We start from the raw sequence: 22,169 nt of genomic DNA, 5'->3' as shown, positions 1-22,169 counted from the left end.
AGGAAGAATTCCCACTCTCTTCAACTTATCCCCGTTATGTAGGGGACTGCTCAGAAGGCAGTCCAAAATGAATGGTGGCTTGTGGAGCTGTAGCCCCAAAATATAACTTTTAGGTGTAAAAAAAAAAAAAATCTGCCAATTTTCAACGTATTTTCAATACAAGAGAGACAATAGATATAGGTCCATTACATTATATATCCACTGTTTTTTTGTAATGAAATACATTTTCCGCATTACTATTTAAGTATTTGCGGCATTATGCGTCAGTTTACGGCATTCGCCATTTTGGTTTCACACATCAATTAAGCACCAATGTTTTCTTTTAACCACACTTCTAATGTCTGCTGTAGCCACCATTAGAAACATATTTAAGGAGTATAATACATAAACCGAAACTATATTGGGGTTATGTTCACGTAATGATGATTTAAGTTAACCTACCGTAATGTAATGCTGACAGTCCGACATCTTTAACCGTTAGCAGAATGCTAGCCCCTTATGAGCAAAACCGTCTGCATCTGAGAAAAGCGAACGGGCTTTCTTTTCAATTCTGATATATAATCGATACTATATTTGCAAAAACTAAAATAAAATTTGAGCCTTGTTGTTTATAAGTAGGTGTGAAAATTATTTTAGCCACTTAGCTAACATTTACTTCTGTTCACTCCCTAATGCCCCCAAGGTGAATTACAGCCATTTTTCGGTACAACGGGATTAAGATCTAATTTAAGGGTTTAAAACCTATTTTATGGCCCGCCAGCCTCAACAAAAGAGTCAGAATGAACGTTTTGGACTGATTTTTTTGAACATCTTTGTAACGTTCATTATTGACCACTGACTGATGTCTTTCCAATGAACTTCCATTCATTACATAATGGAAGTTTTTATGACATCATTTTCAGACAACTTTGTAACATCAATACAGAACTCCAAATGCTTCCTGTGGTCCTAACTATAAGTTTTTATTGACATCTTTCTTGGATTCATCCCAGTGTGTACGCATTTTTCTTGAAACTGACAGTTCCCAGAGACAGATAGGAGTTGCTTACATCAGGCTGTAAGGTGTTGGATGCGATACCAGACCTGTATAAACTATAAATTCCAGTGTGCAGGATTTTGGGGGTCTACTAGCAGATTACATTAAAGTAGTGAATAATCAGTTGAAACTACAAATCACTGTGTTTTGTTATCTTACGTTAAATTGAGCTCTTTATTGTTACATCGTCACGCATGACTCCGCGTCCAACAGCACCTGAATGCAGCGCGAGAGGTGCCGCTTTGAACGTCATGACGTCAGAGGACGTGCCTCGCGCACTTCCCTGAAGTTTAGCGTGAATGTTTACAAGCGTCGCTTCCCGCTTTGTAACTTCTCAGCAGGATAACAGGAGCAGGCAGCCGCACATGGCTCATTCCTGAGTCCTGAAGATGATTAAGACGGAGAAGGTTCTGCATCTGAAGAGCTGCCGGGGCAGGAAGGTCCGTGTGGTCCGGGAACATTATCTGAGAGCGCAGGTCCCCTGCTACAGCTCGCTGTGTCAGGCGGGCTGTGACAACGGTAAAGTCAGGTCAAAACTAAAGCTGACACACGCAGAAAACTACAATGGACTTCCAAACAAACATAATCTGCAGCTAATAGCACAACTAGGAGCGCGAAAATAGACCAGGCAGTGGCTTTGGGTTTACCAAGCTAAACTAGCTAGCTTCATTTAGTCATGAAACTAACGACATTTACGCAGAACTTGTTCAGTTAGCTCAAATGCATCATAGCGAAGCTGTCACTTCTCACCAGCTTTTAAATCAGTGAAAATCCAGTCAGTGTAGACAGACTGACGGGAGGTTCACTGACAGCAGAGACATGGGAGGAGGAAATGAGATGCAGGACACCGTTTGCAGTCACACATATGTTGAGTTAATAATATTTCCTGTAAACTCGTGTCCGGCTTGATTTAGAAATGTCCAAACTAAGTGATGAAGAGCCCAGTTTCCCTGTCCATGTAGCAGTCAAAAACACACCTCAGGAGCTGTTTAAAGAGGCGTATGACATTAGTTTATAACTGTGATTTTATCAGGGTCAGGGTCTTTCCTAAGATTCTGGACTGTTTATGAAAAACAAATGTGTTCCTGTTGTAAAGGTGAAGTAACCTGTGCTCATCTCTTTAGTTAAACATTGAAACTTGAAACAGTGTTTGACATTAAATCAGAGAATGGCAGAAATTCACCCATCTAACGCATCCCGACTAGACGGCAAGGTGCTGCCGGGGGATTTGACCCACTACGTGGTACCTGATGTTGGAGTGGTGGTCGACTATCTGGAGATTTTGGAGTTCAGAGAGCTGCAGGGCATCGTCTTCACCCAGACCGCCTGCCAGGCTGTGCAGCACACCAAAGGACGCAGGTACGCTCACATCGGCATGTTGGACAGACGCACTGTGTGTTCAGTCCTGGTTTGGTCCTGTGTGGGAAATCGCTGTGAGTCCTGTAAGACTTTCATGTAGACGCATGTTATCATATATCAAAAGAAACACATGAACACTCTTATGTTTCTACCCTGAAGGCAACAGGACAGGTCCTGTGGTCAAGACCTTCTGTTCCTCCCTCCTCTAATGCGAACCTACCTGCCTGAGTGTGTATCAAGTGGGTGGGGGTCAACCTCATTATAACAGCTCTGCTGACGAAGCTAAATGAGATCTGGCCTGTGACTTGCAATATCTCACCCTCACAAACACACTGGAGTGCTTTTGACAAACTTGATGAACACTGTAAATAAGGAGTCCCGCATGGCCTCTGGTTTTGATTTCTGCTTACGCTGCCTTTCTCAAATGTGGCATCATTAATATGATGAAGCTTCACATTTGATAATGTTAGGTAGACATAGCTGGTAGATCATATGCTGATGCCATACTGTGTCAGTAATTGCAGTTTTCCGTTCACACACAAGGAGCCCACACAGTGTGTGTGTGTGTGATGACCTCTGAGTTTCTTTGCAGCTTTGCTTTTCTATCAATGCAGGCTTCAGAAGTGAACTGCACTGATATAATGTATTGAGATGTACCACTGTGAAAGTGGATAATTCTGTATACCAAAAATAAGGAAAAAAATATTAGTTATTGTTTTCAGTGATTTTATGGTTGTCTATAATATTGTAAATTATATTTTTATCAATCTTCTTGTCCAAGTCTCAGCATGAAAGTGAAGTACGTGGACCTGTTCCTTTAAGTTATTGTATTCATTGTCGTAGTTCTCTCTTCCTTCTGGACTCTGAGTGTTTTTTGCTGTTGTGGACGTGTTTTTGTTTAGGCAGTACAACCGTCTGCGAGGCCTCCTCAAAGACCCCCGACACGACTGTGTGCTGTTTGCCAATGAATTCCAGGAGTATTCCTACTGTCCTCGGGAGAAGGGGGAGAGCCAGGACCAGTGGCAGACCAGGTCAGTTCTGGTTACGTCCCGAACGCCGTCGCTGAGCTGTTCACACGAGCGCACTGAGGCGCAGTCAGACCCAGCAGCATGTTTCATGGGGTTACAAACAGACTACAGCTGTGTGGTGGGGATGTCCCAGTTAATGTTCTGTAGTATCCAGTTTGATGCTCATATTTGCTTTAATGTAGATCAAATATGTATCTGACACGGTGAAATAACAGCTGGAGGTGACTACATTTCCTTTCATGAGCATCTTGATCCAAACACTGGATCAGCCTGCACCACTGAAACTTCAGAAACGTCTTTAGGAATGTGTGAATTGGTTGCAGGGAAACATCTGCAGTTCTGTGCTCTGTGGGGGCCAGACCATCACTTCCAGGACTTCTTGTTCTTCTTCACGCTGAAGATAGTTCTTAATGACATTGGCTGTATGTTTGGGGTCGTTGTCCTGCTGCAGAATAAATTTGGTGCCAATCATCCACCTCCCTGATGGTATAGCATGATGGAGTATCTGCCTGTATTTCTCAACAATGAGGACACCATTAATCCTGACCAAACCTCCAACACCATTTGCAGAAATGCAGCCCCAAACTTGCAAAGAACCTCCCCCATGCTTCACTGTTGCCTGCAGACACTCATTATTGAACCACTCTGCAGCCCTTCGGCACACAACCTGCCTTCTGCTACATCCAGGTATTTCAAACTTTGACTCATCAGTCCAGAGCACCTGCTGCCATTTTTCTGCAGCCCAGTTCCTATGTTTTCATGCATAGTTGAGTTGCTTGTCCTTGTTTCCATGTCAGAGGTCTGGCTTTTTGGCTGCAAGTCTTCCATGAAGACCACTTTTGGCCAGACTTCTCCGGACAGTAGATGGGTGTACCTGGTTCCCGCTGGTTTCTGCCAGTTCTGAGCTGATGGCACTGCTGGACATCTTCCGATTTCGAAGGGAAATAAGCTTGATGTGTTTTTCATCTGCCGCTCTAAGTTTCCTTGGCTGACCACCGCGTGTACGATCCTCAGCGTTGACCGTTTCTTTGTGCTTCCTCTAAAGATCTTGAACAGCACATCTTGAAAGCCCAGTCTGCTTTGAAATGCTTGTCTGGGAGAGACCTTGCGATGCAGCATAACTACCTTGTGTCTTGTTGCTGTGCTCAGTCTTGCCTGGGTGTACAACCTGTGACATGAGACTGGCTTCCACAGCCTCACCTCGGCAGCAGAGTTTGACTGTTCCCCACCCAGTTTTAAGCCTCCTGCACAGCTGTTTCTGTTTCATTAAATGACTGTGTTTCAACCTACCTGTGAAATTGATGCTCATTAGCACCTGTTTGGTCTAATTGGTTGATCATACACGTGACTATAATCCTATAAAATCCCTGATTTTTTTGCAAGTGTACCTTTAAGAACTGATTTAGATTTTTCTTTTGTTCGCTCACCTTGCATTTTGTAAATTGATAAAAATAAAACAATTATTTATATTTTTGACAGCATTTTTAGTTTACAGCATTTTTTCACACCTGCTTAAAACTTTTGCACAGTACTGTAGGTATTACTTTGTTTTGTGTCTGCATACATGGAGAAACACTATATAGACAAAAGTATTCAGACATCGGCCCCTGACTTCCAGTGGAGGGAAATCTTAATGCTTCAGCACACCAAGACATTTTGGACAATGCTATGCTTCCAACTTTGTGGCAACAGTTTGTTGAAGGCCCTTTTCTATTCCAGCATGACTGTGCCCCAGTGCACAAAGCAAAGCTCCATAAAGACATGGTTGGATGAGTTTGGTGTGGAAGAACTTGACTGGCCCACACAGAGCCCTGACCTCAACCCCATCCAACACCTTTGGGATGAACTGGAACGGAGATTGTGAGCCAGGCCTTTTGGTCCAACATCAGTGTGTGACCTCACAAATGCTCTACTGCATGAATGGGCACAAATTCCCACAGAAACACTCCAACATGTTGTGGAAAGCCTTCACAGAAGAGTGGAAGCTGTTAGAGCTGCAAAGCTGTCTGTGTGTTTACAATGAGACGCCATTAAAGTCCCTGTTGGTGTGATGGTCAGCTGTCCCAGTACTTTTGTCTATATAGTGTATGGGTGTGTTTCAGAATCATGCAGTTTATAATAAGTAGGGATTATGCTGTTATCCTAACCTGATGTTTACTCATTTAAACGAATGTGTCATCTTGTCATCTGAGGCGGGTTTTATGTTCAGTACATTTTCAGGTTGTCTGCTTGGTCCATTCTCACAGTGCGATACCTTTCTTTAAAATTTCTTTTAAATTTGCACAAATGTCCGCTTGGACTCAAAGATGAGCTGATTAGAATTTGGTGCTCAAAGGTCACTGCAACATTTTTAGCCAAAACTCCAGGATTCAGTCTCATGTCTGCACAGTAAGGATGAAGCTTGAGCCAGCAGTCGGGTAGCTCAGCAGCTCAGGATTGTGTCAACCCTTCCAACTTCAGTTGAGGTTGTGCTGAGTTCCACTTTGGGCCCCCTGCTGGCTAAGCTGTCAATCAAGCATTAACAGCAGGCACATCCATAGGAGCTTGAGGACTGAAGGGGCAATTTCAGTATTTCTTGAGATATTTTTCCTCCACTTCAGCTAGAAAGGACATATAATAATGAAGAAAGCAGGAGCTGTTCAGAATGACAATGTACAGTATAGACTTTATAATAGACTTGGTTAATTATACTTGTTTTCTACTTCAAGTGCACCAGAATGTCTCGAACTGAACAGAACTCAGCCCCCTATAGATGTGGGCACATGCGCAGCAGTAAAGGAGCGTTCAACAGCTTGATGCTCTGTGAGTGCACTAAATGAAGATGAATGTGCTGATGCTTTGATTTATTTTTATTGATTTCCAACTGCAAAAAAAAAATCAGATCTGCTGTGGTATCTGCTGCACAGGTTAAACTTTCTGCAGATGAGATGAAAACGTTCGGTCGGCAGATGCCCGTCTTTACCTGAATGCAGAGGGAAGAGATAATTAGGCACAGTAAAAGTACTGCTTACTCTTTACTGCTGTACATTATGTCGTCTGAAGTTTTCAGTTTGAAAGACAGAAGGCTGCAGGTGCGATCTGCTGTCGTCAAACGAGACCGTAAACACATCACGGTTAGGGCTTTAACAGGCAAGCTGTCTGTGTGTGTGTGTGTGTGTGTGTGTGTGTGTGTGCTTGTAGGTGTGTGTACTCTGCGGCAGTGTGGTACCACAACCACCTGGCAGGTCTGATGGATGTCGTGATGATCACAGAGGACCAGGATGCTGTGGCTCAGTACAGCAGCCTCAATTCAGGAGTGTACGTCATCTCCGTCCAGGTACGTGACACACCTGCAGGTAACCAACCAACATGCTCAGTTAATCCGAACGCTCAAGAATTCACACACTACACGTGACAGAAATTTCATCCAAATGTCTAACAGGATAAAATGATGAAGTGATGACATTTTCCAACCCAAAGAGTCAAAGGTCAGCCTCACTGTGACCTCATGGTGTTTCCTGTCCATCATTCAGCAGCAGAACTCAGGAACTGAAGGACAGACTGGGTTCAGATCTCACATGGTCACAGACTGAACTGGTGACTCGAGTCTTGGGTGTCCAAACTTCAGACTGTGCTGATTGTATTGATCTTGTCTGCACTCTCATGTCATTAGAATAAAACTTGTTGCTCCTGTTTTACTTCACAATGCTTAGCTGATTCAGCTGCATTTTAGTGTAAAAGGACCAAACATCCTGCAGTGATGTCTTTAAAACTAGGCCAAGCACCACACAGCCAGTTGTTTATTTTACACTAATTTTAATTGGAAAGTATCCAAAATTGTCGTGCCTTTACGGCAGAATGAGCAGCCACGTTATCCCCTGACCCATAATCTTACTTTTTGTTTCATCTTTTCCTGAAATGCGTCTTTGTTTTTCAGGACTTTTTGCGGGACTTTTGGCCGGATCTGAAGGCGGCTCACGAGCTGCACGGCTCCATTTCCCAGGCGCTGCAAGAGAAGGAGAGTGAGGGCTCGCAGAAGGAGTTTGTCGAACATCTGCCCGCTGAAGTCCTGGAGGCTGGAATCAAATCTGGGCGTTACATGAAGGTACAAGCCCACACGGCAGCTTTATGTCTTATGAGTCTTTCATTATGACAACAGTTGTGACATTGGACTGGAAATTAGGAAAAGACTTCTTGTAATGCTTCTGGAAAAAAATATCCAGTAAAACATGAGATTTGAGCCCGGATCTGCCACCAATATGAGAGTCAACTTGCTTCAAGTAGAATCTTACAAGTGCTGAGCACGCTCAGTCGGAGTATGTCTGAGCCTTTCAAAGGGCCAGTCCTGTTTTAACAGGTTGAATTAAACTATATTAATGTTCATACTTTTCTACTCTCCTTTCAGGGCACTCTGAATATCAACAAACACCACAGTGAAGCCTTTGTGCTGACGGAGGGTTTGCCTAACAAGGACACAGGTGAGAAGCTGCAGCAGCCGTACGGTCATTTGGTCCGTGGTTGGTTTATTATCTTTATTTCTATCAGAGTCCGAGTACAAAACACTTGAATCTCTAATAGCAGAATCGCGTATGAGCTGATTTCCATCTGCAGTGCCTGAGCAGCTCATCTTTCACAGTTTTGTCCTGAGCCTGCCGTCTTTGTCTGTGTCATCATTTCCTGTCTCTCGTTGATCTCAGATCTGAGCGGCGGCGTGCTGGTGTACGGCGGTAAGAATCGGAACAGAGCCATGCACGGCGACACGGTTGTGGTGGAGCTGCTGCCAAAGAGTGAGTGGAGAGGGAGGGTCACGGCCCTGTCGGAGGCCCAGGCGGAGGACAGGAGCGGAGAGGAAAACCAGAGCAAACCGATGCCGACAGGTGGGGACGTCCATCCACTGAGGCTGAACTGAACGCCATTAGGTTTGCTGTCCCATTTGTTTGTTTGTTTGCCTGCTGATCTGCAAGATCTCAAACACTGATCAACAGAAACATAAAAAGAAGCCTTTTCTCAGAATTTAATTTGTCCTGTAGCGGTGAGCTTTCCTTTTTTCTGGATTCCTGTTGTCCATCTGGCTATACAGGTACTAAAACACCACATTTCATCCAGTCAGCATTGTTTAAAAACAACATATTTGGATGAACCCTGAAAAAATGATTCATTTTTTAATATATAATAAAGGTAAAGCACGTAAGGTTTTTGGCTAAACCGAGTTATGTTTGGAGGCAAAAAGCTTCCTGGAGGTCTAAAACCTTTGATAGCTGCAGTGTTAACATCCATGTTCGCCATCCACTGTGAGCTTGGACTTTGGAGATGAGACACGTTTTGATACTGTTGAGACAATTTTTTTCTGTTTCAGTATTTATTAAAAAATATACAAGATAATAGTCAGACTATGAAATGTTTTAATATTACAACACTGCACTAACTGTCATCAGTCACACCTGTGGTGTAGAAGTGAACCGCTGATGTCCGACATTAAACCACAGGCCGCGTTGTGGGGATCCTGCAGAGGAACTGGAGGGACTATGTGGTCACTTTTCCCCCCAGAGATGGGACTCAGTCCCAGAGCAGGAATTCCCAGCGTATCCTTGCTATTCCCTGGGACCGCCGCATCCCCAAGATCCGCATCAGTACTCAGCAGGCTGACACTCTGCAGGTTTGGTTTAAGTTCCTGTGGCCACTGACGAATTTCCTCACAGACTCGTGAGAATATAAGACTTTGGTTTGTCTGGGATCTGCATTTTAAGATCATTTCACAGGAATATTACGAGTTTTAAATGTAAGAGTAAAAAAAGGAAAAAATGCAGTTTTTAACATCTCAAAATGTGTCCAATGTTGAGTTAATTTAAACTCTTTTCCCCGTCTTCTTCTCCCAGGACCACAGGGTGGTGGTGCGCATCGATTCATGGGAAAGCACGTCGCTCTATCCCAACGGCCACAGCGTGCGGGTGCTGGGCCGGGCCGGGGAGCTGGAGACCGAGGTCCAGACCATCCTCATCGAGAACTGCATCCACGTGCCTCCCTTCTCAGATGCACAGGTCAGTGGGGAAGTGAGGGTAAACCACGCTTTCCGAGCGCATGCATTAAGTGTCACTGAATTTCATCTCCTCTTCACCTGAAGAGGTGGAAGAAATAGAAGTTCAGCTGGACTGGAGGGGTGCACTGCGTGTATTTGACATGAATTAATAAACGCTGTAGAAGAGCGACCTCAGAATCTGCCAAAAATGAAGAGTGACCTTCAGATTTTTCCGTGATGATTAAATCAGTCAGTGATGGAAAATAAGCCTCTGAAACTCAGCTTTGGGTGACTGAGATCTGATGTTTAAAAGCCCACCTGAATTGTCGCAGTGTTGTTCTTTTTTTATTTATACGTTTTTGAAAACTCCTCGTTCGTTGCACGCTGTGGGTGGGTAACTCCTCGTGCGTTGATGCTGCCCCCAAGAGGCCATGTTATACATCACAGCCTTTTTCCAGTGCAGAGTTTCTCTTCCGTACCACAAGAGTCCATCAGCGTTTGTAAAGGATATTTACCCAATGAGGACACAGACATGAATGGTTTGAATGCTCAATGCTCACATTTCTTTCATCCTTCCCAGATCATCCTGCCAATGTTTACCCGTTTACTTCTTTCATGTGACAACAATCCAAGGACTTTTCTTTTAGTTCACATTGCTCATTTCCTTTTGTACAGAAAGGCCTCTGGTGAAAGACATGTCTCAGCACGGCACATAATATCTGATGGTCTCCTCTCAGCCCAAAGCAAAATAAATTATTCATACGTGTTTGTTTATTTCAACTCATCCCCATTTGCTGATGCCATGGCAATCAGCTAATTGTCCTGGGGTTGACACTTGTCATATATACATAGACAGATTACATCAGTAGACATTAATATCGACAGGAAAAAAATACATTCATACACAATTCAAAGCCAGTGAACACTGTACAAAAGATCAGTACAGATGAATGAGAATTCAACAACTCATACAAAGCAACCCACAAATATTGAAAACAAGCACAATTTTATCTCCCACTTCTCATTGTGTTATCTACATACCGATAAACAGGGAAGGGTTTCAGTACTCAGCATCTCAGTTTTCTACCCAGATTCACAAACAAAAAAAAAAACAAAACAAAAACAGACTCTTTGTATAGCGTAGCCAGTTCATCGCAAGCGTTTGTTCAGTTGCGTGATTTGTAATTTTGCGAGGTTGGTTTTCGATGCAGGTGATCAGGCTGCTGACATCAGTTAACGCTTCAGCTAACATCTGTATTCATGTACTCAATACAGACTGGTCACCAGCTCTTCCACTGGGTGTTTCTGCACTCGGATCCCAACACAGAAGCCTGAATTCCAAATAAAAGCTGTTCAGAATCCGTTTGTGTACAGCATCTCTTTCCACTGTGAAAGACTCATAACTCTGTTTAACTCACAGAAAAATAAAATAAAAAAATTACTAATGCAGGAAGGGAATTTTGTCCCATCACTTTGGTTTTGGAAGAATCTGGAAGAACTTCCGGTTAGGTAGGGGGCGCTCGCAAGGTGGTCCAAAACGAATAGGGTCTTATGGAACAGTAGCTCCAAAATATGATGTTTTATGGTGTAAAAATTCTGCCAATTGTATTTATCTTTTCAGTATAATTCCATTAGATTACATTTTCGCGGCTTTCTGTATGATCATTTATAACTTGCGGCATACGCGCCAGTTTACGGCTTTCGCCATTTTGGTTTCACACATCAATCAAGCACTACGTTTGTGTTTTGTTTTAACAACGCTTCTGACGTGTGCTGTAGCGTCCATTGGGAAAATAAGGATGATAATACACAAAAACGAATTACTGTGATTATGTTCATGTGACGATGATGATTTAAGTTAGCCTTTCCTAAGGTTGCACAGGTAGTCGTAAATCTTTTACCGACCAATCAGTATACATTAGCAGAATGCTAGCACTTTACAGGTGAAACAGTCTGTCCTGTAAGGAAAACGAACGAATATTATTATTCTTTCTTTTCAATTCTGATATATTGATTATATATTTGCAAAAATTAAAATAAAATTTTTGTTTTTGTCTGCAAGTAGTTGTAAGTAATTATTTCAGCCAGCTGGCTCCATTTACTCCCGTTCACTGAGGACTAACTCACGAGTGCCCTCTATGTGAATTGCAGTCAGTTTGCGGTGCTATTGGCCTGAGGAGGACCGTGTCTAATGCTCTGCATCTTTTTGACACCCTCGGTAACCTTGCGTTTCCTGTCTGCTCAGCTGAGGGAGATGCCGGTCAACTCACCTGAGAGGCCGTGGAGGATGGATCCCGCCCAGGTAGCAGAGCGACGGGACCTCCGGCAGACTCACGTGGTGTTCAGCATCGATCCGCGGGGCTGCGAAGACGTAGACGACACGCTGTCGGTGCGCAGCCTCGCCGGCGGGACGCTCCTGGAGCTGGGAGTCCACATCGCAGACGTCACCCACTTTGTCACCGAGGGCTCGCTCACCGACCTGGAAGCTCGTTCAAGGTTAGGAGCTCGCTGAGTTATCGCAGAAATACCAGAAACATTTATTTTTCCAAATTAGCTTTGTTTAAGCGTCCGAAGGTTGCTGCCTGCGTAGTTTCCATAGTAACGACTCTCTGTGCCTCGAAGTGCCGGCCTTTCAGGCGTTTCTCTGCAGCATCCTGAATGAGCAGACTGACGGTGAGTTGCAGCTGCATTTCTAGTACTGATGAAAAGACGAAAACCACAGGTGCGTAGTGGCTGAGCCAGTGCGAGCAGCAGAGAGTTAAAAGGTTGGCCGTAAATTTGAAGTCTCCCACAGACACGGCTAATCCTTCAACAAACTAATCAGGCCAGCTCCTCATTTCTCCTCATGACGGGCTGGCAGTTTGTAGCCGACTTGAGCAGCCGACTCTGCTAGCTGATTGGCTGTTAAAACAGGTGAGGCGCGTCACCGTCTAACACCTGCAACCACTTTGACGTGAAGCTGAGGCGGGGCGTCACCCCTCTGCAACGTTCCCACAACGTTCTCAAACGGTTTGTCTGTAGGGGCCAACACAGTGGATGTCTGAGGTTTTAGAAACCAGTGACATTTAGTTTGAAACCTTTACTTCAGTGGTTTGATGATGTTGTTTGTCTTGTTTTGCACAAATCATTTTTCCCTTTAAATAGTTTTTTAGATCTTCAGTTTTGAAACTTCTCATCGGAGGGTAAAAATAAGGAAGATTTATTTATGCATGGAAACAAATAACTGATGTACTTCACATCAGTACTTGGTGATCTGAAGGACAGGAGGTGGAAAATACGGAATATGTAGTTACCCTTGATTCTTCTGTCTCCGTCTCAGGGCTACGACCTACTACCTGGCCGACCGCAGGTACGACATGCTGCCTGCTGTTCTCAGTGCAGACCTCTGCTCTCTGCTGGGAGGAGTCGACCGGTCAGTAAACTCCTCGTCTCTGTGTTATTTTGTTTAGCTAGTCAGCTCGTGTTAGTGAGCGCACTGAGACGAACTGTCTGCACGTTCATGTGCGTGTGTTCGCTCTCAACTCCAGGTATGCCATGAGCGTGCTGTGGGAGCTCGATGCGAGTACCTTCGCCGTCAACAAGGTGTGGTTTGGTCGCACGGTCATCCGCTCCTCCTACCAGCTCCACTACGAGCTGGCCCAGGCGCTCCTCAATGGAGAGGAGGCGGAGGTGCCGGAGCTGGCCCGGCTGAAGCCTGAGGAGAAGGACGCTAAGCTGGCCGAGCTCACGCAGGCTCTGGAGCTGCTGACACATGTAGCCAGAAACCTCCGGGCTCAGAGGGACAAAGGAGGCGCTCTGGAGCTGGAAGGGGTGGAGGTATAATCGGTTTCTCCTCTTTTATTTTTATTTGCGCTGAAACAGCGTTGGTTAAAACAGTAGACGTCTCCTGGGATTCATTGCTGAAACAAGATGGTGTAGAGTAAGTAGTGTCTGCTACCATCCCTCCTCAGGTGCGAGCCCAGCTGGACGAGGAGAGGAACATCACGGCCCTGGTGCCCCGGCAGCCTCTGGAGGTCCACGAGACTGTGGCTGAGTGCATGATCTACGCCAACCACTGGGTGGCGCGCAAGATCCAGGAGACCTTCCCTCATCAGGCTCTGCTGCGACGTCACCCGCCACCCCGGCAGGAGTTCTTCAGCCAGCTGGTGGAGAGCGCGACGTCCAGAGGATTCACCATCGATCCCAGGTGACTCGGGTCCTGGTGCACAATTTGTGAATGTTTTTAAGGCTCACAGAAACGCACGGCTGAGAGGCTGAGCTCGACCATGAATCACAGCTGCGCATGACCATGAATCAGGCTACACGCCTGAGGTGATCTGTTCCACTTTACTGCAGTGGCTGCTGAGATTCTGTTTTCCTGCATCGTGATTTTCCACCACTGCAGCCGTGAGCACACACAGTCGATGAGAAGAGAGCTGCGTATCTGAACGGGTTAACTGTGTTCCTCCAGGACCAACAAATCCTTAGCCGAGTCTCTGGACCGGGCTGTGGACCCTCAGGACCCGCTGGTGAACAGGCTGCTGAGGATGATGGCCACCACAGCCATGTCACAGGCTGTCTACTTCTCCACTGGTCTCCAGTCCCAAGACCAGTACTACCATTACGGTACACCAAACAGTCGGGATGTTCCTCATTATTCAGTGGAACTGGATCTGCTGTTTAATGTTTTTTTTAAATACGATTTCCGTTCTTTTTTCTGTGTCTTAGGTCTGGCTCTGGACCGTTACACCCACTTCACCTCGCCCATCCGTCGCTATGCCGACATGGTGGTCCACCGCCTTCTCAGCGCAGCCCTGGACGTGGAGAGAGGCTTGGGCCCTGGGAAAGCAGTAGCGAGCAACAAGGAAGTGGAGGAGATGGCTCAGCACATCAACAACAAGAACCGGGTCAGTGCGGTTGTGTGACGACTCACCTCTTGGTGTGTGAACTGTTCTGACCTGTCTGTGGCCCCTGCAGGCAGCCCAGCGGGCCCAGAAGCTCTCCACCGCTTTGTTCCAGTGTCTCTACTTCAAAGAGCGAGACCCTCAGACGGACGAGCGCTGCGTGGCCGACGCCGTCATCTACTCCATGCGAAACAACGGCGTGCTGGTGTTCGTCCCAGAGTAAGAAACTCACTGGGGGTTTAAGTGGGGCTGCTTGCCGACAGATTAGTTTCAGATCAGTTTGTAGTCAGGTTGGTTATTTCTAGAGGATGACGGCGGCCGTGTCCTGTTTGTGTTGCCGTCGTCAGGAAGAGCAAATCCAGCAGCGCGTTGAGGCTGATGTATGAATGGTCGCTCGGCAGAAAACAGACTGTCACTTGTTTTCGATGTCTGCTCAAGTCGTTTCAGTGATAACCAGAGAGTTTCTGCGTTTTCTGTCACATTAATGAAACGTAGTGCGCACTGACAGCTGTTGTCCTGTTTCTCTGCTCTGTTTTTAACTTTTTAACCATATCAAGTCCAGTGGCAAACTTGGGAAAAAGTCTTTGGGTGATTTTTGGCAAAGCTGCAAAGTCTTTGCTGCAAAAACATCTACTCCTCCCCCTGCAGCAGAGCGCTGAGTGAACGTCAAACTGGAGTTGTGATGGTGTAACGAGCCCAGCAACCCTGACTCCACCTGTTCTCCTGCAGGTACGGCGTGAAGGGGCCGGTGTATCTGAAGAACCGGGAGGGTCTGGTGGTGGCGGCAGGACAGGACGGCAGCTGTGAGTGGCAGAGCGGCTCCATACGACAGCACTCGGACCACATCGCCACCACCTCCAGCTGCGGCACCTCCACCTTCAGACTGTTTGACCACATCACGGTGAGTCGCACATCTGCTGACCTCAGCACAAAGTTTACACTGTGCGCTTCTCATCAGGACACCTGACGTGTCCAAGACAAAGTTTATCGTAAGACGTATCCCGACAGTCCGGTCTGACCGACTCAGGACCCCCATCAACACGACCCCTTCTGTTCCAGATGTGTTCATGTGAATTAAAGTCAAACTGGATGTTATTTAAGTATTAATCATATAAAAGTCTAAATAATAGTGGATGTTTAGGTCATTCTGGACAAGCTTGCGTTCAAATTATTTTCCAGGTTCATTTCCCTCCTTGTAAAATATCTGGAGTGCTGAATTTGTTGAGTATTTTTTTAATATTCTTGCTTTGTTTACATGTGTTACACGTTTTAGCCGCTGACATGTAAAAATGGATGACACATTTTGAGTTTTTATTTTGTCCTTTCTGCTAACATGGAGGATTTTACAGGCTGTGCTGCAGCCAGCCACCAGGGGGCGTCCAGATGTTTTGGGCTTCACTTATGGGGAGGTCTCATGTTGTCCATTTTTATACAGTCAGTGCTTACAAACAATACAAGGACCAACTCTCTAAACACTCTGCTCCACAGCACCCCTAGTGGTCGAAACTCCACAGGGAACAAAGATAATATATAATTCATTTGTGGTCTGTAGTCTCACTAAAAGCTCCGCCCACAGCTCTATCCGATTGGTCCGACACCACAAGTACTGATGATTAACAACGCTGTGCCCCCCTCAGGTCCGTATTTCTGTCCACTCCACACCTTGCCATGCAGACAGCCTAAACCTCGAGGTCATCAGCAACAAGCCCCACTGCAGCGCCGAGCCCCAGCAGCTCCGCCCCCAGGGCCGCGGCCAGCTGGTCCAGGAGGTGGTGCGCCTGGCCGAGGAGGCCACCCAGCAGGCCCAGGAGAAGGCCGCCCAGAGGCCCAGACTCTCCAGAGAGGAGAGAGTGTTCAGTCAGAGCAAGACTCCCAACCTGTACACCCTCCTGGAGGAGGTGAGGGAGTTGGCTCTGATGGACCAGGACGTGGCTGCACAGGTGTGTGCGACGACAGCGTAGATTCAGCTGGAGATGGAGTGACACGGTAGGTCCTGGAGTACTGCAACTGCTCCCAGGAATTTAACCTCCTGACGGGTCATTAACTTGAGGGTTCTCGAGGTGACGTGTGAGTCGCTGAACCCCCCCAACCATCATGTGAGTCATTCAGGTCACATGAGTCATGGTGTCAGAAGGTGTTCACCTTTGACGGGACAGATCAACACAATGACAATGAGGTTAAGTGCCTGAGACTCCACACCTGCCAGTCCGAACTGAAGAAGCCTCTGGGACGACAGGTGAAACGTCTTCAAGGACCTCGAGCTGGTCTGGGAGGACGGCATCCAGGAAGCCACAGGCGGAAGACGATTTTCTCTTTCACAAATGGTTAGTGTTAAATTTCTCCTGCGTTTTTTGAATCACGAGGGCACATTCGTCTGCACGCTCTGAATCATCATCAGATGCTTCACGATGCGAAGCACACATGAGGTGTTTGATGATGTTCAAGGAAACGTGAATTATAAGAGCATTAACTACAGTTCAACATCAGGAATTAATGACACGATAACCTGATTTCCTTTGTGTAACGTTTTGGCTGTTAGCGTCTGCTGAACGTCACCGAGCTGATCACGCTGTGAATCTTTTTAACCAATCGATTTCAAACTTGTTTAATGAGTTTATGAGCAGGAAGCTGCGGCGGCGCAGTACAGCCATTAGGTAAGGAAAAGTCCTACATTTGGCTGGAGAAAACAGAAGATATTCTCTGATATTAAAGCGGTAAATATGCAAGAAAATCTCCGATATTCTCTGAGATTATAAGGTCATATATTTGCCAGAAAAAGCTGACTTACAGCAGGCTGTTGAATGTTGTTGACTTTCCTGACCTTTCAGATCAAAGCAGAAACGCAGTATTTTAGCATGAAGGTATCATAACGACTGACTTCCACACGACTTTTCAGACTTTTTCTCGTCAAGTCAACACTTTATGCTCAGAAAATAAAAACTTTTTCTTGTTTTATAATTTTTTTAAACCTAATGCCCTTCATAACCCCGTCACAGCACGTTTGTGTCCCGCCACACACCCAAACATCTTTTACTGAGCCTATGATTCATTCTGCTCAGGGTGAACACACACTTCTACACTTCAACAGTTAGTGTTATTATGACTCACGTTTTTGTTTTTAAACGTTAGAACTGAAAGTGGGGCTTGTTTGTTTGAAAGTAAAGCACAGAGTCTATTTTTGTATCATGGCTGGTTATGTGATTAAACCTGAGTTGATGAAAACTAAACTCTTGTCTTGTTTGGAGTGAAAATAATGTTTTTGAGTGTGAACTTTTTAAAGTTTGTGAACCTGCCTGATTTGAATGAATGCAGAACAAACATCAGAAATGGTGAAACTCTCACGGGGAGGTCACTGAGGATCACCTGGACCGCAGTCACGAAGCCACGTGTCGTGGAGACGCACCTGTTTGTCGATCCCGCGGAGGGCGTTGGGGCCATCGGATTCCAGTCAGGACACAAACACGGAGACTGTAGTCAAAGTATTGTTGACAGGTGTTGATGTTACCTCTGTGAGGCTCCGCGGCGACCCGCAGCACGAAGCTTCTGGGTTCGATCCCCGGCTGGGCCAGCTGGGTGGAGTTCGCATCCTGGTGTTCTGGTGTTACGTCTCCGGTCGGCCGGCTTGGATGTGGAACTGCTGCCCGCAGCGCCTCAGGGACGAGGGTCGTCCGGGATCCACAGTCCTGACAGACTACAGCAATCAGCTCCCGAAACACGTCACAGCGTATGATTAGAGCAGAAAGACAGCGTTTACCTTAATGCTGCTTTAGTGTTTTCCAGCTTGATGACGAGGAAGAAGACAACACGTTGGCCGCCAAAAGCCTCAGGTGCACCGGATCTGCCTGAAGGGCGTGACGATGCCCTCAAGTGGATCCTGGCAGTACTGCAGCCTGTCCCGCCTTTGAGACGCTGTAGTTTATACACACAGATGATGTAAAACGTGTGAGGTTAACATGAACGAACATATTTTTATTGGATAAACACAAGAGAATATATTAGTACTGCTGTCAGACAGTCCATACCACAAATAAAAGGTTTAACGCTACGATTTAAAGGGGATTTGAGGTTATCATTGGAGTTACATTAGGTCAATTATATTTAAAAAACACTGGACAAATACACATACAGGATAATATTATTGGGGTTTTTCTATATTTCTCAATTTATTGTCTGATTTTGTCCAGCAACGACAATTACGGAAGCCCAGAGGGGAAGTTTTCTCATCGTTATGAAATGGCCTCACACATTGCTGAGGCCTGTTGTCCGCCCATTACAAAATTGTATGCCTGAATCCGAAAAAACCCGGAACTGAACCTATTAACGGACAGCTGAGACCCACAGGAAACCGGAAATGTTTGATCCGAATCTGACCGGGGGGCAAAGACGACATCTGAACCGTGAACCCAAACAGTCTGGTTTGTTTAAACCGCTTGTTGTCAGCTGACAAACGCGACTGGTTTAGAGTCCGCTAATGAAGCTAACCGGAAGTTAGCCTTTTTGAACGATAATAACGATTGTTAGCTTGTTGTCTTCTTTAAAGACGGGCTGTGCCGGAACTCCGCTGACCCTTCACCTCTGCACTGAAACCCGGCGGCCATCTGGCGCCACCCTGAGGCCACAGATGGACCCTGCAGTTTTTAAAAATATTTTTTAAAGTCATTCATATAGACAGAAGTATTGGGACACCTGACACCAACAGAGAGTTTTAGCTCCTTCAACAAACTGTTGCCACAAAGTTGGAAGCATAGCATTGTCCAAAATGTCTTTCCCTCCACCGGAAGCCAGGGGCCGAGCCCAAACCCTGAGGAACAGACCCATGAAGAGGGCTGTCTGGGTACTTTTGACTATTTAGTGTACCAACACATTTTGTGGCCAAAAAAACTTACTTCTTAATGGGAAAAGAGAAGAAACGGAAGCAGGTGGGTCATTTATAAAAGCACAGAAACATAAATGAAAAGAAAAAGTAAACACACACACTGACAGGTTTTATTGAGAGCTCTGCACAACACGAGTTTAGCTTCTGTGTGGCTTCATTTTTCAGACTAAGTGAAGCGTGTCTGTCGCTGAACACATCTGTCATTACATTTTAATTAAGTTCGATAAGCAGCAATGTTTCCACTGTCCATCTGCTACATGCCAACAGACGATCCCAAAGCGAGGAGAAGAACGGGAGTCCAGACGGGACCTGAAAGGACAAACACACACACGAATCATGTCAGCGTGTTCGCACTGTGAACACTTCAGCCTCTTTGATTCATTATAACTTGCTGTTTAGAGGTGTGACTTCTCACAGCTAAGTGCACTAACTCAAGTGTTGCACCTGAAATACTTTTTATTTCTCCTCCATTACATGTCAGAGGCACACGTTGTACTTTTACTCCACTGCAGTTGTTCAATTACTTTGCACATACAAAACATAACCAACAAAGTGTGGTGATATATTATTATATTATTATTATTATAGATTAAAGTAGTTCCACTGCAACATTAAATGAACGCGTACATTAACACAGCAACAGCGGGATTCTGAAACGGGCAAACCTGCATGACTTTTACTTTTGGCACATCGTGTGTATCTTGATGCTAACGCTTACATTTTGAATGCGTGACTTTCACCTGTGACAGAGTGTACAGACATGAAGCCTTTAATCTGTGACGTAAGCTCACCTGGCTGCTTCCATCCACAGTTTGGCGCTGCAGTGACAGAATCTGCAGAAACACACAGGAGAACCACGCGCTACTGACTGTGGACTCACACACTTTGCGTCAGCGCGGGCGCGAGGACACAAACCCGCCCCGCCTTCACCTGTCGGACTCACCTGACATCCTGGCCAGCTCGACGCTGTAGTCAGAGAACTCGTGCGGTTTGCTCACAGAACAAACGTGAGTCCCGTAGTCCTGGACCCGGACGCGCTGGATGCTCAGGGTGATGGTGCCGGGGCTGTAGCTGATGGTGTAGCCCGCCGTGCAGTTCCGGAAGGCTTTGTGTTTGATGTAGTGACACAGCAGCCGGTTGCGCGGGCTCCTCCACTGCACAGACAGCTGCGAGATGTTCGTGTGGTCCTCATACTGATAGGAACACGGCAACGTGACGGGCTGACCGGGCGGACACAGCACGCGCACCACGCCGCCTGCACACAGAGCACATCAGATGTCCTCTGAGACACCTGCTGGGAGGAGCCGCGTGGGATCATGGGAGTTGTAGTCTTCGCTGCTGAAAGTGAAGCATGACTCAGGAAGAAACGAGCTCATGTTTGTAGGCTGCGGCAAGAATTTGAGCTTAAAACATTCCAACAAAAGGACAAACATGAGCAGAAGAGTGCTGACGTCACGTGAGAGACGTGTGTGTGTGTGTGTGTGTGGGGCTCAGGTTAGCATGCTAACTGGATGCTAACAGGTTTCCTCAGGATGACAGTGCAGCTTTCCCCTGTGGTTTCCTCCAGAGGAACAAACTGCAGCTCGTCTGCTCAACAACAAGGTCTGAATGTGGCGGTAAACGTGTTAGTTTAGTATATGTTTAGTCAGTTTGTGATCAGTATAGTTTTTATTTTCTGTTTACCCACAGTTAGGCCTTGTTTGTTTGCTTTTTGACTAACCTACGCTGCTGTAATGTGCTGCTGGATGCTTGATTTTACACACAACACAGTCTTCAGAGTTCCAATTATAACAACCTGTCATGTTTGTCCTTTGTGATGTATGATGTTCACTGCATGTATGTTTCTCTCTCTCTCTCTCTCTCTCTCTCTCTCATCCTCTCTGTCCTGTCTACCTCTTCTTCTCCTCCTTCACTCAGCTGACTATCAGCAGGATGGTTCTCCCTTGTGAGTCGGGTCCTGCTCAGGGTTTCTTCCTGTTAAAAGGGTTTTTCCTTGCCACTGTCTGTTTGCTCAGAGGTTCAGGCTCTGGGTCTCTGTAAAGCACCTGGAGACAGTTTTGATTGCATAAGGTGCTGTATAAATAAATTGAATTGAATTTCCCTTAGGATCAATAAAGCATCAATCTATCTATCTTGTGAAAGAGAAAAGCAAACCCCAGTGTTCTCCTGTCTGATCAATAGGAACGTCAGGTTTACCTGAATTGACCCTGTCTCTGTGCTGAATCTGGTTCAGGTGCAGCGGAGGACTTACCTTCACCAACCAAGTGTGACAGAACCAGTCCAAAGTACAGCGTGGCCGTCCCAGTCTGTCCCTGAGGTGTCCTCCACATTTGGTGATGGCTTTACCCCGCAGGTTACAGCGCTCACATGAATATTATTTAACAAAATAAGAAGCTGGAGCACAAAGTTCAGAAGCTGCCTCGTATCACTTTTGTTTTGTCAGGTGTATCAGTTTACAAGCCGCGGCTGGAGGCGCCCTGAGGCTTCACACGAGTCGAGTCCACCTGACGTGATCCCGTGGTGGGGACGTCAGTGTGTGTCGTCAGCCATAACCAGGAAGGCCATCGGGGTGCTTTCCACTGCCAGCTGACAGAAACAGCTCATACATGTGCCACTAGATGGCTTAATCATGACCACCCTGGGCTACTGTAGAAACATGTTGGTGCAACAGTGCAGACGTTCCCTCTAATTATAAAAGGCTCATTTTAAGATCACAAAACACCACAATTCTTGATGAAACATCAATGAAAACATAACCACCAGTGTTAAATTTCATCCCCACCATTTAGCTGCCAGAGTTTTCATCGCAGGACGCTGAAATCTGACGTGGAGACGTGTGTGTGTGTGTGTGTGTGTGTGTGTGTGTGTGTGTGTGTGTGTGTGTGTGTGTGTGCGTGCCCTTACTGGACTGCAGCTACTGTGAATTTGCTTGTTTTCAGCTTGTTTTGTTGAATCTTTACAGACCCATAAAGCAAACTGTCATTGTTGAGTT

General features: G+C 46.0%; 1 protein-coding gene and 3 long non-coding RNA genes across 6 annotated transcripts; 1 reads left to right on the top strand and 3 right to left on the bottom strand.

Annotated features, from left to right (window-relative positions):
• Positions 1 to 1,282: 1,282 nt before the first annotated feature.
• Positions 1,283 to 16,548, top strand: dis3l (DIS3 like exosome 3'-5' exoribonuclease). 2 transcript variants are annotated; one of them, XM_046396851.1, is made up of 18 exons: positions 1,283 to 1,555; positions 2,242 to 2,395; positions 3,298 to 3,426; positions 6,604 to 6,739; positions 7,340 to 7,507; positions 7,808 to 7,880; positions 8,100 to 8,279; positions 8,889 to 9,058; positions 9,279 to 9,440; positions 11,664 to 11,914; positions 12,738 to 12,830; positions 12,946 to 13,234; positions 13,369 to 13,604; positions 13,869 to 14,023; positions 14,126 to 14,304; positions 14,375 to 14,520; positions 15,031 to 15,202; positions 15,939 to 16,547. In XM_046396851.1, exons 1-18 carry the CDS (start codon positions 1,426 to 1,428, stop codon positions 16,260 to 16,262), a joined length of 3,147 nt encoding a protein of 1,048 aa, XP_046252807.1. In that variant the 5' UTR covers positions 1,283 to 1,425; the 3' UTR covers positions 16,263 to 16,547. The 2 variants fall into 2 exon arrangements, with proteins under 2 accessions (XP_046252807.1, XP_046252817.1); XM_046396861.1 differs by having other exon boundaries at positions 1,423 to 1,555; positions 2,161 to 2,395; positions 15,939 to 16,548.
• Positions 6,256 to 18,711, bottom strand: LOC124063324. 2 transcript variants are annotated; one of them, XR_006844088.1, is made up of 4 exons: positions 17,705 to 18,711; positions 7,298 to 7,408; positions 6,641 to 6,752; positions 6,256 to 6,385 (listed from the first exon to the last, which is right to left on the bottom strand). It is a non-coding gene; the product is annotated as an uncharacterized LOC124063324 (long non-coding RNA). The 2 variants fall into 2 exon arrangements; XR_006844089.1 differs by lacking the exon at positions 7,298 to 7,408.
• On the bottom strand, positions 10,623 to 11,826 carry LOC124063329. The gene is made up of 2 exons (XR_006844090.1): positions 11,689 to 11,826; positions 10,623 to 10,749 (listed from the first exon to the last, which is right to left on the bottom strand). It is a non-coding gene; the product is annotated as an uncharacterized LOC124063329 (long non-coding RNA).
• A 555-nt stretch (positions 18,712 to 19,266) lies between the features above and the next one.
• Positions 19,267 to 20,534, bottom strand: LOC124063314. The gene is made up of 3 exons (XR_006844087.1): positions 20,121 to 20,534; positions 19,969 to 20,010; positions 19,267 to 19,486 (listed from the first exon to the last, which is right to left on the bottom strand). It is a non-coding gene; the product is annotated as an uncharacterized LOC124063314 (long non-coding RNA).
• Between the last annotated feature and the right edge of the window lie 1,635 nt (positions 20,535 to 22,169).

Source organism: Scatophagus argus, chromosome 1 (assembly GCF_020382885.2).
Source record: "Scatophagus argus isolate fScaArg1 chromosome 1, fScaArg1.pri, whole genome shotgun sequence".
NCBI classification, from domain to species: Eukaryota; Metazoa; Chordata; class Actinopteri; family Scatophagidae; genus Scatophagus; species Scatophagus argus.
The sequence above is the reverse complement of the archived record's forward strand: the minus strand, read 5'-3'. Positions and strand labels throughout refer to the sequence as shown.